Source organism: Silurus meridionalis, chromosome 23 (assembly GCF_014805685.1).
Source record: "Silurus meridionalis isolate SWU-2019-XX chromosome 23, ASM1480568v1, whole genome shotgun sequence".
NCBI lineage: Eukaryota > Metazoa > Chordata > Actinopteri > Siluriformes > Siluridae > Silurus > Silurus meridionalis.
The window spans coordinates 16,805,053-16,822,223 of record NC_060906.1 but is presented as its reverse complement, the minus strand read 5'-3'; the positions used below and the strand labels follow the sequence as shown (position 1 = coordinate 16,822,223).

General features: G+C 36.0%; 1 protein-coding gene across 4 annotated transcripts; it reads left to right on the top strand.

Annotated features, from left to right (window-relative positions):
• Window positions 1-8,820: 8,820 nt before the first annotated feature.
• On the top strand, window positions 8,821-16,925 carry hpcal1 (hippocalcin-like 1). Of its 4 annotated transcripts, none has more exons than XM_046836389.1 (4): window positions 8,821-8,970; window positions 13,896-14,337; window positions 14,938-15,043; window positions 15,919-16,925. In XM_046836389.1, the coding sequence occupies exons 2-4, from the start codon at window positions 13,960-13,962 to the stop codon at window positions 16,008-16,010; spliced, it is 576 nt and encodes a 191-aa protein (XP_046692345.1). In that variant the 5' UTR covers window positions 8,821-8,970; window positions 13,896-13,959; the 3' UTR covers window positions 16,011-16,925. The 4 variants fall into 4 exon arrangements, with proteins under 4 accessions (XP_046692345.1, XP_046692344.1, XP_046692343.1 ...); XM_046836388.1 differs by having other exon boundaries at window positions 8,822-9,092; window positions 13,901-14,337; XM_046836387.1 differs by having other exon boundaries at window positions 8,823-9,092.
• The last annotated feature ends 246 nt before the right edge of the window (window positions 16,926-17,171 follow it).

The window sequence follows — 17,171 nt, the reverse complement described above, 5'->3', positions numbered from 1 at the left end:
TAGCTTGTATCTACATACATTTTTGCAATGAACCGCTGAAACATAATTGGCTGACTGGATAACTGAATGACTGATTAGGTGTACATGTGTTTCTAATAAAGTGTATGGTAAGTGTAGGATAATATATATATATATATATATATATATATATATATATATATATATATATATATATATATATATATAAATATTTATTTCTGTATAGTTAACTGCAACCTATCATTGACCTGGAAAAAACATGTTGGCTCAGCAGAAAGTAAGAAGGTATCTCTGACTGAACGTTTTGTCCATTGACAGGCAAGCTACCACTCATTTTGACTGATCCCCACTGTTGTTGGATAAGGCCCACTTAGTGACCAGTGCACGGTCACATGAGAGTCATTGATCTTTTTATTTAGAGACCTTTAGATTATTAAGCATTTTGTACAGAAGGCATTTTAACTAGATTCTATCTAGTGCAGGGGGTGTTGTTGCCAAGTGTTAGGTATTTCACTGTGCAATATTAGGTATATTAGGTTCTAATAGGAACCTAGTGAATACACACACAGCAGGGCTGGAGAGCCTATTAATCACTACTTGTTCACATGTATGTACCTTTAGTACAGGGCAAACAATTTTGTGCTATGCCACTATACATAACCTTATCATCACTGTGTGTAAAAGTCCATTATAATATCAAAGCTCTGATAATGGCATGGGGATGTTAACTGCTTTCTTATGTAAGCCATCTTAAGAGAATGAAGCACTTTCATTTCACATGAATCTCCATAAAGGAAACATTCACAATGATCCATTAATAATTGTCGTTGGCCTTAACCTAAAGAGAATCTGACAGGACAAAGTGTTATATATACAGTGGATATAAAAAGCCTTATGAAAAAATATAAAGACAGAAATATCATACATAATATAAATGCCAGAATTGTTACATCTTTAATATGATCCTATCCATCTCCTGTATTCTGCAAAAGTCTGGGCTTTGGAGTATTCATACAGAGAAGCATATGCAAGCCTGTCTTATGTCAAAATATTTTATTTAGTCACCCCAAACCATGTGGGAAAATGTTTTATGTTTGATGAGAAAAGGTTGAAAATTTTGGCCATAACTCTAAAAGGTATGGTTGGCACAAATCCATTACAGGGCTTCATTCAAGAAACACCATACCCACAATGAAGCATGGTGGGAGTAGCTTTATGCTTTGGGGCTGCTTCTCTTTAGCTGGGCCAGGGGCACTTGTAACGATAGAAGGGAAAAATGAATAGCTCCAAATACCAAGATATTTTGGCACAAAACTTTTTGTCTTATGTCAAATATCTGAAAATGAAGAGGCATTTCACATTTCATGATGACAATGACTCAACATGACTCAAAGCACACATCAAAATCAACAAAGACATATCCCAGCCATACCTCAATCCCATTGAAACCCTATGGAATGACCTAAAAAGATATACAGGATCCCCTCGCAACTTGAAGGACCCTGAAGATATCTAAAAGGAAAGATGGGATAAAAGTTTGTTGGAAGATTACGTTTATGTTGTTTTTATATTTTAAAAACCTGCAGTCTCATAAGGTTCTGTAGACATTTTATATCCACTGTATACAATGAGATAATGTTGAGGCATGACACAGTGAAGGAGGACATGTAGAGGGATAACTTTGAGGGACTGCACAGGCAGGGAGAATATGTTCAGGGAGAATCTCTAGTGAGCGATCAATCATACTTCCTTGACCAGTAAGTGTATAAAACTGCTGATAATATCATAGTAACTATTTTATTAGGCATCATATAAGACGAGGCAACACAAGCTTATGATTATATTAAAACATTTTAAATGAAATGAAATTATACTAATGAAATATTTACACTATTGCCTAAATCTTTTTATTTTATATACCCATGCATGACTTACAGTTGACCTGTCATTAAACCTGAAATCTGATTTACTAATCTGATTCAAACTTGATTCAAAGTCCTCCACATTGCTCAACAGTTCTCACTTATGCAATCTAACATTATCCTGATGTCTAACATACATTGCTGAGTTAACTAGTTTTACAGAGCAAATTCATTTGCATTTTGCAAAATATTGTTTTTGTAGATGTCTTCACCAGAACAGTTTTGGGTCCTTAGTTTGAGCTTGAGGTCTGATAATTGTTACAACCGGAAACTGTTTTCAGTCTGATTTTCCTGGTTTCCACATGGCTCTGGCACAGGCCAATACTGTGTGACTTGTCTCTTAGCAGGACTTCATTCACCACTCTCAGCAAACAACTTTGGATGTCACCTAGGTGAATACTTCAGAGCCTATATCACAGTTGATTTTTCAGAAGGATAAAATGTAGTATCGCATACTTAAAAAATACTTACAACACTAGTGAGATGTAGAAATAAGGATTTGTTAAGATTTTACAAAGAATAAGTGAATTTTAAACAGTAAATGATTTGATACCTGACTATTAAAGTCTATAATTAAAGGTACAATGAACACAGTTAAATTGAAATTGAGTTGCAAATCTTGATATGTACTTTTTATTTGTTTTATAATTGGTTGACTGGAAAATTGGTGGGTTAGATTGTTGGCTGTTTTTGGCAAATGTATTTGTACAATTGCTGTATTTGCAATAAAGAAATAAATAAATTAGTGAGTAAGTTAATGTTAATTAATAATACAAAGGATGGTTTATGAACACAAAGCTGACAGACAACAAGCACATATGTGATGGGCTTCCACTGGTGTAAAAATGTATTACACTAGACAAACAGTCTGCACACATAAATTATAGATGGACATTGACCCGCAAATCTGAGTTGGACTCAACCTTTGTGCAAGCACTGATGAGCTCATCCATTTTAAACAGGATTGTAACATCTAATATTGAAGACAAGCTGCCAAACAGCCATTAAGAAAGAAAAACAAATATATGACAAAAGAATAGATTGTGTCTTGAATCAACAAGAAAAGTTATTTTTACTTATTTAAACATTAAATAAATGTTTTATTTATTATACTAATTAAAGTAAAGTAAACATTGAATCTATTCAGTCATAAATCACTAAGTTTGTCCCATTCCTACAAATCCTTTGGTGCAGTCCACCATGACTGTAGTGAATGGCATATAGCTAAGAGCAGAGATGTGAAGTAATGAAGTACAAATACTTTGTTATTTTTAGATTTGTCTGGTATCAGTACTTTACTTCACTATTTATTTTTCAGGCATCTTTTTACTTTCACTCATTCAAAATTTTACACAAATATCAGTATTTTCTGCTTCTTACATTTTCAAACCAGACTCGTTACTTTAGTTTTAATCTATTTGGTGGCATGATCAATATTTCTTCTTCTTGTTGTGTGCAGTTTTCAGCCCATCAACCTATTACTTGTCATTACGTGGCTTTTTTCAACCTACCACTGGTGTATAATTTCCTGACTGTCACGCACCACAGATTTAGGCTAGCCTATGAAGCTAACAACGAGCAAGATAGAAGGTGATAAGAAGTATAGGGCTAACATGGATGAAACAACGGGAGTCAGTAATGTTAATATGACTGATGACCTGATCATCATATACTTTTCTCTGTTTTCTGTTCTATATAGTGGCTGTTCAGCCTGGATACATTCATTAGGTAAAACATTTTAGATTCGTTTGTATTAATCTATTAATATGACATGAGGTCCAGTTACCAGCGTAACACTAAAACAGGTTGTAGTAATGATTACTTTTTACTTAAATACATGTCAGAGCCCAAACGTTTTTACTTTAACTTGAGTAAAAAATTGTAGTCAATACTTCAACTTTTTCCAGAGTCTTTAAAAACATGAGTATCTGTACTTCTACTTGCGTAAACAATGTGTGTACTTTTGCCATCTCTGGCTAAGAGTGCTTTTCTGCCATCTGCAGCTCTCAGTTCAATATAGATAAAGGAAGTGCCTCTTGAAGAAACCATGAGAATTAGGTCCTGGTGGCTGGTAAATACTAATGGCTGCAAATACTGAACAGACTTCTTTGTTGCTCTATTTATTACTTTGATTAAAGAAAATCAATTCATATTTCTGTATAATTGCTAGAGTGTCATTATAAATAAATTTGATGTCTCCTATTCAACCAACTTTACTAGAATAGTCTATAGAGCTTTTCCCATTAGTATAGCTTCAGTTAAAATCATGCACCCACTTTGTCTAATTTCTGTAGGCAATATTCAATTAATAACAGAAAGTGCAATTTCCATTTTAAATTTCTTTAGACAAAATATATTTACTAAAACAAAATTCATTAAATGCAATGTATTTTTATTATTTTATTTACTAAAAAGTCAATCCAAATATTATCAAAACTGACTGCAAGACAGCTAGTAGCTGGTCAGTTTAGACTTTTTGTCTGCAACCTTGCCTTCCCACTGGATTATTACTGACAACACTTCTATAATTTTGCAATCTTGTGTTGTCCAGAGAAGGCATGTTTTCACTTTTTTAATCTCTGGGTTTGTTAAATGGCAAGGTTTTCCTTAAGATTGTTTGTTCCAAAGTCCATGGGGCTATAAAAGAAACTGTAAAATAAACTAGGACTGTAAAATAAACAAAAAATGTAAAATAACAAATGGTTAAAACTGTTATGAACAGCTGTAAACATTTGTTGAAATGCTATCCTATAACTCATAAGTAGATTTGCAGTATCTAAACAAGAACAAATGTTTAGCTCTTTATTAACATGTATCTTAAAAATATCTAAGACCTGTTGGCTAATTACTAAGCCGATTTATTTACTGACTAAATATTCATAATAAATAAAAGAGAAATATACTATAAACTATGCTGTAATCAACAGAGGATTAAGCTATAGTCTGACATTTGTTCTGCAGAACTAAATATGATAGAGCTAAATGTTCTTTATTTTAAAACTAATGATTAATTACCGATCACACAAACATTCCCAATAGCAATGCCTCATCTTCCTCCTGGAATTTGATCTTTTACCAAATTACCATGTACAATTCAAATACCTCAATATGTAAAAAGAAATTATGTGTTTTTAGCAGATTATTAGCTTAGTTATTAGCTGCAGTGTTGTTTTTATTTAACCAGGTCTAAAGAATTCAACAGCCTACAACAGTACTGTAAATTAACACAAAAGACTGTACAAAAGGTTGTACAAAAAGCTGTAGTGTAGCAATCAAATAACAAACACTCCAGTAACATACTTTCAAGTGTGTGTGTGTGTGTGTGTGTGTGTGTGTGTGTGTGTGTGTGTGTGTGTGTGTGTAAAATCGGTAAAGGTTTTGCATGTATGCCTAAAATCATAAAGATATAGAAAATAGAGCAGTGGTCAGAGTTCCACTCTAATCACTTAAGTGTCATCTAAATGATTACTATCATAAAATAAGCTTTGGGTAGTCAGACAACTAACTAAATTACTTAAGTACATGGTACAAACTGTTCCCTCTAATCAGTTTGTTTTTGTCTGGAACACTAGTGTTCATTGTATCCATGAAGTGCACATTTATTCTTTAAACTATATTCCAATAAATACAATAAACATGTTTTAGAAAGAAAAACTTAAAATTGTTTAAAATGTCCTGATCAATGTGTATATTTATGTATGTGTATAATATTTCATAGAATACTACCTCCAAGCTTATCTCTCTAATCGTTTTCAAATTTTATTGTATTTTTTTTACACTTATCTGAATTTACATAAATTTCATATTTCCTGCAACACTGAATGTTTGGTTTTTAACACGAGAGTTACAAACTTAGGATAATAACCTTGATTTAAAATGGACTCGACACCATAAACAAATAATTCGAAACTTTGCCCTGTTTTCCTATTGGAAGTAGCAGAGAAACTGGTTTTGCAATCTGATTGGCAATGCTGAACCTGTAAGAATGGTTTTGAAAACAACCAGAATCCAAAATCAATAATGACTCCAGAACATCCTGATGAAATGTTTTGTGTACTTGTTTTTCTATTTATCCATAAAATCAACGTTCTATAACATTCATTTGTGGTTGTAGTGCATTATTTAAAAAAATCCATTTATAAAGCTTAGTGCTAAAGGTTTTCTTTTTGTTGTTGTATTTTGTATAATAAACAACAGTGGCACTCATTCAAGCTGAAACCCTGACTATCATGCCTTTAGGGTTCGTAAATGATAAAGATATCTATATTTATAAATGTGTACATTGTTCCTTGTTTGTTTTTTTAATGATTCAGTTTCTCTCAATGTTATGCTACATTGCTTGTAGGCCTAGGTGTGAATGCATGAATTGGATTGACATCCAGGTTGTATCTCCATCTCATACTCACTGTCTCCTGAAAGCTCCATTACTCTGACCAGGATAAATCTGTTACTACAGATGAATGAAAAAGCTCCTGTTAGTTGTTGTTTGTCTTTAATTTTCTCATGCTTACATCAGCGGTTTGTTTGTCAGTTAATTAAATTAGCAATTTGAAATTTGATGGCATGCTCCAGTGAAGAATCAAGAGACTCGATAGACGCTTGGAGTTTTATGTGCATACAGTTGGTGCAAAAGACTAGCAAATATTTTCAGTATAGAGCATTATGTAAGAGTGGATAAGAGCAGATTGTGTAAAAACAGAATAAGTCTTGTTACCTGTGTCTTTCCTGTTATCTTCTATTACTAAGGTGTTTACTGAACTGTGTACTTGCTTCAGTAGGCTCCAATAAATTCAGGATCTGAGCAAAAACGTGTAAGCATGCCCCCTAGTGGAAATGTTTAGATATTTCCTTGACTGATCCATATGTTATTACTGTATAATAAAAGCCCCATTGGCAGTTTGTATTGTATTAGATTTTCCTTTGGCCTAGCTTTCTCTAATTTAATCTTGCACTTTTGTTACCCCAAATGTTATTTGGAGACCAAACTCCAATTTCCTTATGAACAAACTTCAATTAATGCATTAATGTAATGAACAAAGCTATTAACTTACTTGGAATTAGATTAAGAGTGCTCTAAAGACAAGCTTTTATGACTGTAATAAGCTGTAACACTCCCTTCCTGCTTTTAACATTAGAAGACGTGCATGTCTGTAGTACTGCATTGGGTTTGTGGATAGAAGCCACTGCAATTATCAGTACTTCATGCAAAAAAGACGTACAAAATGTAATAATTATATGTCAAGCTGTTACTGAGACATGCCGTCACTTCCTGTTTGGTAACTTTGCCATCAGATTTGTTTGTGCGCATCAAACATGAAAGATTTTCTAAAGCCCTCTGGGGCGTACGCATGAAGTGCTTTGCTGATACTGTTCTCTATTTACTGTGCCAGATTTCATTAAATGCCATTAGAGTCTATGACGGCCTTCTATTGACCGTCATAGACTCCTATTTTAATGTGCAGGGTCATAAGTCTGTCATAACCTAAACTTCTGTACATTTTCAGTGTGAGGACCTTAAAAGTGGTCTTTTAAAGTGTGTCTTGGACATGGAATTTTCTAATAATAGTATTAATAGTACTATAGTATTGAGTAAAAGACAGGAGGTGGAGCTGGAGGTAGCAGAGCTGAAGATGTTGAGGTTTTCTTTGGGAGTGTTGAGGATGGACAGAATTAGAAATAAAAGAGGGACAGCGCATGTAGGACGTTTTGAAAACAAAGTGAGGAAGGTGAGATTGAGATGGTTTGGACATGTGCAGAGGAGGGACATGGGGTATATTGGTAGGAGAATGCTGAGGATGGAGCCACCAGGAAGGAGGAAAAGAGGAAGACCAAGAAGGAGGTTTATGGATGTGGTGAAGGAAGACATGCAGGTAGTTGGGTTGAAAGAGGCAGATGTAGAGGACAGAGGGTATGGAGACAGATGATCCGCTGTGGCGACCCCTAATGGAAGAAGAAGAAGCATCACTATAATACTTAATACTATACTGTATATAGCACTATATAATATTACACATTATTATTTGGTAAATGTTTATTCTAAGTAATTCTTCCGATTGGTTTAGTTTTTTAATTTTATTTATTTTTTTATTTTTTTATTTTTTTATAAATATTCTGAAAGTTTCTCTATATAATAAAATACACTTTAGTATATAGTCATGTAGAGTGTATTTTAAGACTTCATTTTAATTTATTTTCATTTAATTTAGTAGTTTGTTGGATATTTTCAAAGTCTCTCTCTCTCTCTCTCTCTCTCTCTCTCCACCTCTCCATCTCTTTTCTCCAAGAATACTGTGCTAATAGTATTTTAGTATTATAGTACTATATAAAACTTTACATTTTAATATATAGTCAGTACGGTATATTCTAAGACTTGCTTTTTTATTTGTTTAATTAAATTTTTATGTTATTTAATTGAATAGTGAGGTGATATTCTGAAAGTCTTTCTCTCACAAAATACTATACTAATAGTATACTAAGAATAATAAAAGAATATCGAATAAACAAAACAATGCTACGACGGGAACAGTTGACAGAAATTGTGATTCATCTCATTTTACTTGTTAAAAGACAAATTGTAATAATTTGCAGACACCGTTTTTCCCCCTGGAGTGACTCAGAAAGCTTCTTTCCACAGAGTGTCGCCGCAGCTGCCTTTTCCGCTGAGGAGCGTGTTTGGACTAGACCACACCATTCAATGGGGTGTTATCTCAAAAGACGCTGTAAATAACTTACGTTAGACACATTAATAAATTCAATATATTTACAATTCTGATCATTTAGTACTTAATAATCTTTACAAAATAACTATTCGATTTGTAAAACAATATTATGCAAAATAATCAGATGCCCTTTAAAGCGTTTCCCCCTACAAATAGTTTTGGTTGCGCCCATGAACAGCCGAGCGGGCAGGTCCAAGGTATCGGATCTCCTGGTAGCAGAAATGATGATGAGGAGGTTTCAAGTGTTCGCCAGACAAACGATGGAGCCTGTTTTCTCAGAGGGAAAAGATCAAAATTACTGATGTGCTGTCCAATATTGTGTTCTAATCGCTGCACGAGAATGGATACGTGTAAGAATATACTTTAAAGTTTTGTTGTTGCAAGCAGGTTTTATTATTTTGTCCGTTACTAAGGACCTTCTGCTCCGACACCCCAGAGTGCTCTCAGTTATCTGCTTTAGGGTTTCGTTAAGGTATGTTCATCTCCAACTACTGCTTTACCGTGTTTACATCCAACCCCATGATTCAACTTGTTTTCCTTTTGTGCGGTATTCATTCACAATACAAACTTCTTGCTGAATAGAAAATAACGGTGTTTTATAGTAAAGAGATGCGGTTTTACAGAGCGCCTGTATGTGTTAGGAAGGTGATGGTAGGTTTTGGTAGGTGATGGTAGGTTTTGGTTGATGTTGGTAGTGGAAGAAGGTGTTGGTAGACGCTGGTAGGTGTTTATAGGCGGTGGTAGGTGATAGGTGGTGTTGGTAGAAGTTGGTAGGTGGAAGTAGATGTAGGAAGGTGATAGTAGGTGTTGGTAGGTGGTAGTAAGTGGTAGTAGATATAAGTAGGTGATAGTAGGTGTTGAGTTTATTTATATTGCGTTTCTTTTTATAGATAGATAAGATAGATAGATAGATAGATAGATAGATAGATAGATAGATAGATAGATAGATAGATAGTGTATGTAGGTGATAGTAGATGTTGGTAGGTAATAGAAGGTGTTGGTAGGTGATAGTAGATGTTGGTAGGTGATAGAAGGTGTTGGTATGTGATAGAAGGTGTTGGTAGATGTTGGTAGGTGATAGAAGGTGTTGGTAGGTGATAGAAGGTGTTGGTAGATGTTGGTATGTGATAGAAGGTGTTGGTATTTGATAGAAGGTGTTGGTAGATGATAGAAGGTGTTGGTAGGTGATAGAAGGTGTTGGTGGATGTTGGTAGGTGATAGAAGGTGTTGGTGTGTGATAGAAGGTGTTGGTATGTAATAGAAGGTGTTGGTAGGTGATAGAAGGTGTTGGTATGTAATAGAAGGTGTTGGTATTTGATAGAAGGTGTTGGTAGGTGATAGAACGTGTTGGTAGATATTGGTATGTGATAGAAGGTGTTGGTAGGTGATAGAAGGTGTTGGTGGATGTTGGTAGGTGATAGAAGGTGTTGGTATGTGATAGAAGGTGTTGGTAGATGTTGGTATGTAATAGAAGGTGTTGGTAGGTGATAGAAGGTGTTGGTGGATGTTGGTAGGTGATAGAAGGTGTTGGTATGTGATGGAAGGTGTTGGTAGATGTTGATATGTAATAGAAGATGTTGGTAGGTGATAGAAGGTGTTGGTAGGTGATAGAAGGTGTTGGTAGATGTTGGTATGTGATAGAAGATGTTGGTAGATGTTGGTATGTGATAGAAGGTGTTGGTAGGTGATAGAAGGTGTTGGTAGATGTTGGTATGTAATAGAAGGTGTTGGTAGGTGATAGAAGGTGTTGGTAGATGTTGGTATGTAATAGAAGGTGTTGGTAGGCGATAGAAGGTGTTGGTAGATGTAGGTAGGTGATACTAGGTATTGGCAGGTGTTGGTATGTGTTGATGGGCGATAGCAGATTTTGGTAGGTGTGGCCTTGACGGTGTTTATCCTTTAAATATTCAGTGTACATACATATACAGTATAGGTGAGCTTGGAGATTATAGTTGTAAAATATATCCAATTAGAATGTAGTAATTAAAAAGGCTGGTGTGTAAACTGTTTATGTGATGCGTGAAAGTTTGAAAGGGAAAAAAAACAGTGTGTCAGTCTTCTGCAAATGTCGCTGATTGAGTCACAACCACTTTCAGGTTTTAGTGACAAAAGTGTGACCTTTTGTGAGATTGGGCATGCAGACGCTGCTGGAGAGATTTGTTACATTTTTTCGTTTTTGTGAGTAATTTCTTGTGCATGGGTCCACATTTATAGGATTTATAACAACGACAGCAGAAGTGAAGGCTTTGTTGGGGAGATAAAGACAATCCAATAGGACTGTATGAACTTCTGCTTCCTTTAAGGCACAAGACCGGACGTTCAATGACTGTTTCAGTGGAGCAGTCAGTAAGAATGCACTGACCTTTTGATAACAGGTTTAACAAACAAGCTGAGAGAGAGAGGAGGAAAAAAACCTACTCTGACTTATCTGATGAGCTAGCACAAGAGGTGTTAGTTTTAGGTTCAGCTTTTTGTCCAGTGGAGCAGGAGAAAGCCGTTGGTTTTGTGTTCTGCTGGTCTTTTGACACCAGTCAGGATAGATTTCAATTACCCAGCTTTCAAGCACATGGTCTTAATGAGGCTCACACAAACACAAAGAGGTTAATGGGCTTGATGATTTATGCATGATGGGCCAGAGTTACCTCCCTACTACTTTACAACTAACCGGAGAATTGTACAGCTGATGTCACTAAATCCTCTCATGCATAGAAATATATTACATAATGAGCTAAAAAATATGGAGCAAATGGGTTTAAAATGACAAGTCAATGCTGTTTCTCAGTCTTGGTTTTCGCACCGACATCCTGCTGAGAATTTCATGTTGCGTGATGATGCGAAAGAACATTCTGGTTAGCCAGGACAGCACGGGTGAGATTTAGTCAGTGGTAATACTGTATGTGCTGCTATAAGAAAAGGCCGCACAACAAAGATAAGCAACCATGGCCTGGAGAGCACCAATGTTACATAAACATTTAGACACAGTGTACATTTAAGACCTGACTAGCAACACAATGCCTGCTAGAACTCGGTTAATTCTAAACACGAGTTTGCTGTAAGACTGTGCTTTCAATTCCTTTTAATAAACACATGTCAATTTTGGAATGCTGTTGATCTGTTGACTGAGACTGGAGTAAAAACATAACCTTGATTCCAAGAAGCATTGAAAATAGTCATTTAATAAATATTACAGACACACGGGACCCTGATACGGTGAGAGACTCGGATCTTCGATGGTTGTCTGTATGGACTGAATATTCAATTTAATTTTTTTTTTATCTGTATAGCGCTTTTAACAATGAACATTGTCTCAAAGCAGCTTTACACAGATAATGTGGTGATTAAAAGTGAAGATGTTCTTTATAAGTGTAAGTTTGTCCCTGGTGATCGAGCCGGTGGTGGCTGTGGCAAGGAAAAACTCCCTGAGATGGCATAAGGAAGAAACCTTGGGAGGAACCAGACTCAAGAGGGAACCCATCCACGTCTGGGTTGCACCGAATGTCCATTTATTGCAGATATACGATGTTGCGGGGTACAGCAACCAGACTGATTAAATTAAGACTATGATTAAGATTTATACAACTGAAATTCTACATAAACTACATAACTACTACACAAACTACCGTTTGTGGATGAGCTCATTTTGATATAGCGTGGGGTGGAATCTGGGTTTAGGCAGTCTGTAAATTCTTACAACGTCTATAATGATTGTATTATATACAAGTTACACACATGCTAATTTTTTTTATTCCCTTCCCCAGATTGTTCAAGCCTTTAATTTGGTTTCATTTCATACACAATGCACTTCAAAGCATTTCAGCTCTGTATTTTTTACTATTTCTATGTCACTGTTATTTTCACTGAAAAAGGGGGGGTGTGGGACGAGTCTTCTTGCATACAGTATGACTTTTTTCATGCCACTGCATTTTGTTCTGCAGACTGGAAAGTTCTGGGTTTCACTGTGGCTTGGCAAGCATTGGAAGGAAAGTGGGAGTGAGTAAAACTCAAATACGCCCATAGTTATGTCTGTGCTCTCGAGAAGTAGCGCAGCAGTGACACGCGACTCAGATTTAAGACCAAACTGAGTAAAACCACTTCATGCTGTAAAGAAGGACGCTGATATATATGTCTGAGCAAAACCTCTCACTTAAAACAAACACATAAACCGTACCATAGCGAACCGTAACCATTTAAATCAAAAGATCTATTAATAATACAATATGTAATAATAATTTAGCATGCAGATTGCTCTGAAGTCAGTTTCTGTTTTATTCATGAGTTTATTTCCTGCCAGCAAACCAATACCGGGAGCGGATGTGCATCCTGATTCATTTAAAAGCAATTATTCAAAGGAAAAAAAAAACAGACCTGGGGGATACAAGGGAAGAAACGCGTGACCACACGTCTATTTTTCATAACATAACATTAAGCTTTTTTTTAATTATACATTAATTTGAGAGTGAAGATGAATTCTGACGCTTCTAATTAAATTTTATTATTAGGAGGACAATTAAATCAAAGCAAAATCATGCAATTCATTTTGATTGCCATCACATTCAAAGCTGCACATTAGACTATAAAAGGAGCGAAGGATTTCACCAGCCAGCAGACTTCGAATGTGGCACATTCCTGAATAACGAATGAAATAAAAACGCATAAAATATGAGCGTTAATCCGAGAATTACATTTTTTAAACATTTTTTTTACACAAAATGCCTCATCATGTGCTAAAGCCATCTGAAATGAAAGACCTCTGACTCTTGTAGTGATTGAGAATGCAGAAAGGTGTTAAACTGTGACTTAGTGTCTTCGTCTCTCGCACACACACACACACACACACACACACACACACACACACACACACACACACACACATATACACATAGAAATAGTCCTGTCCATGAATGTATTATTGTAATTTGCTGCAGTGACACACTGTTCTGCACAAAAAATTATTATGAGAAACAGGACTGTAAGCTCCTTTGTATTATCTGCCTTGTAACTCACACCGTCTTTATGGTTTCCTAGGTTATCTAGTGTGAGTCATGACCTTTTGTAAGCATCTCACAGATGGCCATTAACTCAACACCCCCACCACACCAGCATCGAGAGATCGATAAATTTTCACCTTAATAGGCCATTAAATGGTATCCATGGATACTAGTCTCATTTCTCTCATCTTGCTAAATGTAATATCTTTCTCCATCTGGCCAAATTCTCATCTGGGGGGGGGGGGGACTGACTTTTTTTTATTATTAATTTTGTCATCATTGTGCAGGGCAGCTGTGAGACATCTTGGCCTAAGAGTGATCCAGCTCCTGGTGTAGGAGAGTATTTTCATCATGGGTAAACAGAACAGCAAGCTACGTCCAGAGGTTCTGAATGACCTGCGGGAAAACACAGAATTCACAGATCACGAGCTGCAGGAGTGGTACCGGGGCTTCCTCAAAGACTGTCCCACCGGTCACTTAACCGTGGATGAGTTTAAGAAGATCTATGCCAATTTCTTTCCATACGGGGATGCCTCTAAATTTGCAGAACACGTATTCCGTACATTTGACACCAACGGTGACGCGACTATTGATTTCCGGGAGTTTATCATCGCTCTGAGCGTGACATCACGTGGAGGTCTGGAACAGAAGCTTCGCTGGGCCTTCAGCATGTACGACCTGGATGGAAATGGATACATCAGTCGAGCTGAGATGCTGGAAATAGTGCAGGTGGGACAAAAGCACTAGCTGTGAAGACACTATTTTGATTTTCATTAGTGTAGTTTACTGGCGTAATTGTTATATCTTGGTGTTATTTAGATTTTACCAACAGACTTTAACAAAGGACAAGTAGTGGCCAATAGCGTTCATGAAGGAATCATCCAAATTAAATTTAGCACAGTGTCCTTAGACAAAAAACATAAATACTTATATAGAAAAATACACACATTTTCTCATTAAACCGTGTCCCCAAATCTGCTTTCTGTCTTTCTTGGCTCTTGTTTTAATTTTGTGTTTAAAATTTTGTATTTGCACTGTAGGTCACTGCTGCTAGAGCAGTTTGCGCCATATCAGTATTGGTTCAGTTGAACCTTTGGTGATATAGTCGCCTGAATAAACAGCACACATCAAGCTGCTGTTTCACAGGCCATATTAAGTGCAAGGGCTCTGTGTACATTTAACAAAAAAATAATGTTGAATGTTGACTATAAATGTTATTCAAAATACAAGTAACTAACTGATGGAAATACAGCAGGTGGTGTTTCCAGAATGAGCCTGCAAATTAATTCTTGCATAATCAGTTGTTGGGTTTTTTTTCCATAAACACAGGCAATTTACAAAATGGTGTCCTCTGTAATGAAGATGCCAGAGGATGAGTCGACCCCAGAGAAACGCACTGACAAGATCTTTCGACAAATGGACACAGACAATGATGGTAAAAATAAAAATTTGTATATACAGTCATATACAGTATGTATGTGAGTGACATGATGAAGTAACAGTAAGTGTGTGCTATTGAAAGCACTGTATTTTGTTGTGCACATTCACACTTCAGTAAGCATTAAGAATCCCAGCAGTGACACAGACATCTGGGATTCAGCCTAAAGTTCCAGCAGCCCTCAAGGACACAGCTGGCTGTGTTCTCATTGCGGAAGGTGAAAATAAGGACCTGAAATATTATGTAACTACTGTGGCATCTGTAAGTCCAGTGCTCAGTGAAAACAATAAATAACCATGAATAAAATCAAGCGAAGTATGATTTAATATAAATTTAAACACTAGGGAAGACCTGATTTAGCACCTTAGAGCTCCATTTCTAAAATTGAGTCACTGTGTGGAGTGTTGCATGTTTTCTGTTTGTCCAAGGGTTTCTTCAGGATTCTCCCCTCACTCCCAAGCACATACCCATAAGTGAATTGACTACTCTCAGTTCATAGTTGTGCCAGTTTCTCTGTGATAAACTGGTATTACATCCACAGTATATTCTGGTGTTCACACTCAGAGCTCCCAGCATCAACTTGTTGGCAAAATCAATGGAAAATCAACAAAACCTATGTTGGCAATGAGATGCATAAGACAACAACATGAAACAAAATCCAACAACAACAACAAAAATATCCCTTAAGATAGATCAGTTGCATTGGGGCTTTCCAATGAGACCAGACATGTTCTTTACGTTTTGTTTTTTTTGTGTAAGTTTTATGAGATAACATTACAATACATTTTATCTTGGTACATAACTTAAACATAAATTTTGCAGATATGCCTGGTTATATCACATCACTGATCTTAACCTTTTAACTATTGCAGGGAGACTTTCCCTGGAGGAGTTCATCAAAGGTGCCAAGAGCGATCCCTCCATTGTCCGACTACTCCAGTCCGATCAGAGCACTCCTCGCTAGTCGTGAAAGCCGCAACACCTACCGAAAACCACGTCATATATTCACACTTCAGACAGGAGGATCAGCTGGTTGCTCTTCAAGGCATGAACTGCATTTGAGGAACAATTTGGCTTCATATACATGATGTTAGTCACAAAATCTGCTCATAGACATAGCCCTGGCTTTGAGAAGGACCATATTATATTTGATATGTTTCATCATTTCCTAAAACATCACATTTTGTGTAATGTGCTGAATATCAGAAGGTCAAGACAATCAGTTATATTTAAATATATATAAATATAAATACATTTATAACAGTAAAAGTATTGGCTATTTTTAATGCAGTTTAAGCAGGCTTAAGGAGAAGTCATTTGGATATGCCACTGCCATTGGAATAAGGCCCACTATGTTTTTCCTTTGTTTTAAACCCAATATGCAAACAAAGATAAGTAGCACTTAGTAGAAGTAGTAAGTTAAAGCTCAGTCCAAAAATCCTGTTAGTGTACATTTGATTTGGTTTTGTAAATTTTTGGTTTTTGTGGAAAGTGTTTAGTCTTGTATTGAATTTGTTAGAAACTTCAGTTTTAGTCTTTAGACTATTGCTGTTTGCCAGCTTACGTAGTTTAGGGTTCTGCCACTATGCTTTAAGAGCAATTTGCCAAAATAGTGTTTTTGTCTATTGTAACATTCCTTGGTTCAGTAAAACAAAAAAAAAGTATAGTAATCAATGCTTGTGCACTTGAGTAAAGTTATATTGCTGTAGCTCAGTTTAGTCAACAGTAGATATGTAAGCTCGAATCCAGAAAAATGCTGTAGTTGCATGAATTATGCATTGAGAAGTTAAGCAACCAACCATAATAAGGATGCCTAGTGATACCCATACAAACGTGTTTAGTAGGATTTGTACATCTATAATAAAGTGAAGTCATTTTATTCGTGTTCCTTTTTTTATTTTCATAACAAAAACATTAAACACACTTCTGTAAGAAAAATCTACACAAGTTCCCACTTTGCTCCCTGCCCAGCACAAATACAGTGAAAAGCGGATGTACTGACTCACTTCTGTTTCATTCAGCAAAAAAAAAAAAAAAAAAAGACACTATATTGCCAAAAGTATTGGGTCACCTGGTCATAAGTATGGTATGTGGTTTTTGAGCACATTTAGTCCCAATTTGCTCT

Bases quoted from the DNA above. Each gene is read 5' to 3' on its own strand.
- hpcal1 (XM_046836389.1), top strand. From the start codon at position 13,960: ATGGGTAAACAGAACAGCAAGCTACGTCCAGAGGTTCTGAATGACCTG. The intron at 14,338-14,937 runs GTGGGACAAAAG...CCATAAACACAG, and splicing joins AGATGCTGGAAATAGTGCAG to GCAATTTACAAAATGGTGTC. The intron at 15,044-15,918 runs GTAAAAATAAAA...TAACTATTGCAG, and splicing joins AATGGACACAGACAATGATG to GGAGACTTTCCCTGGAGGAG.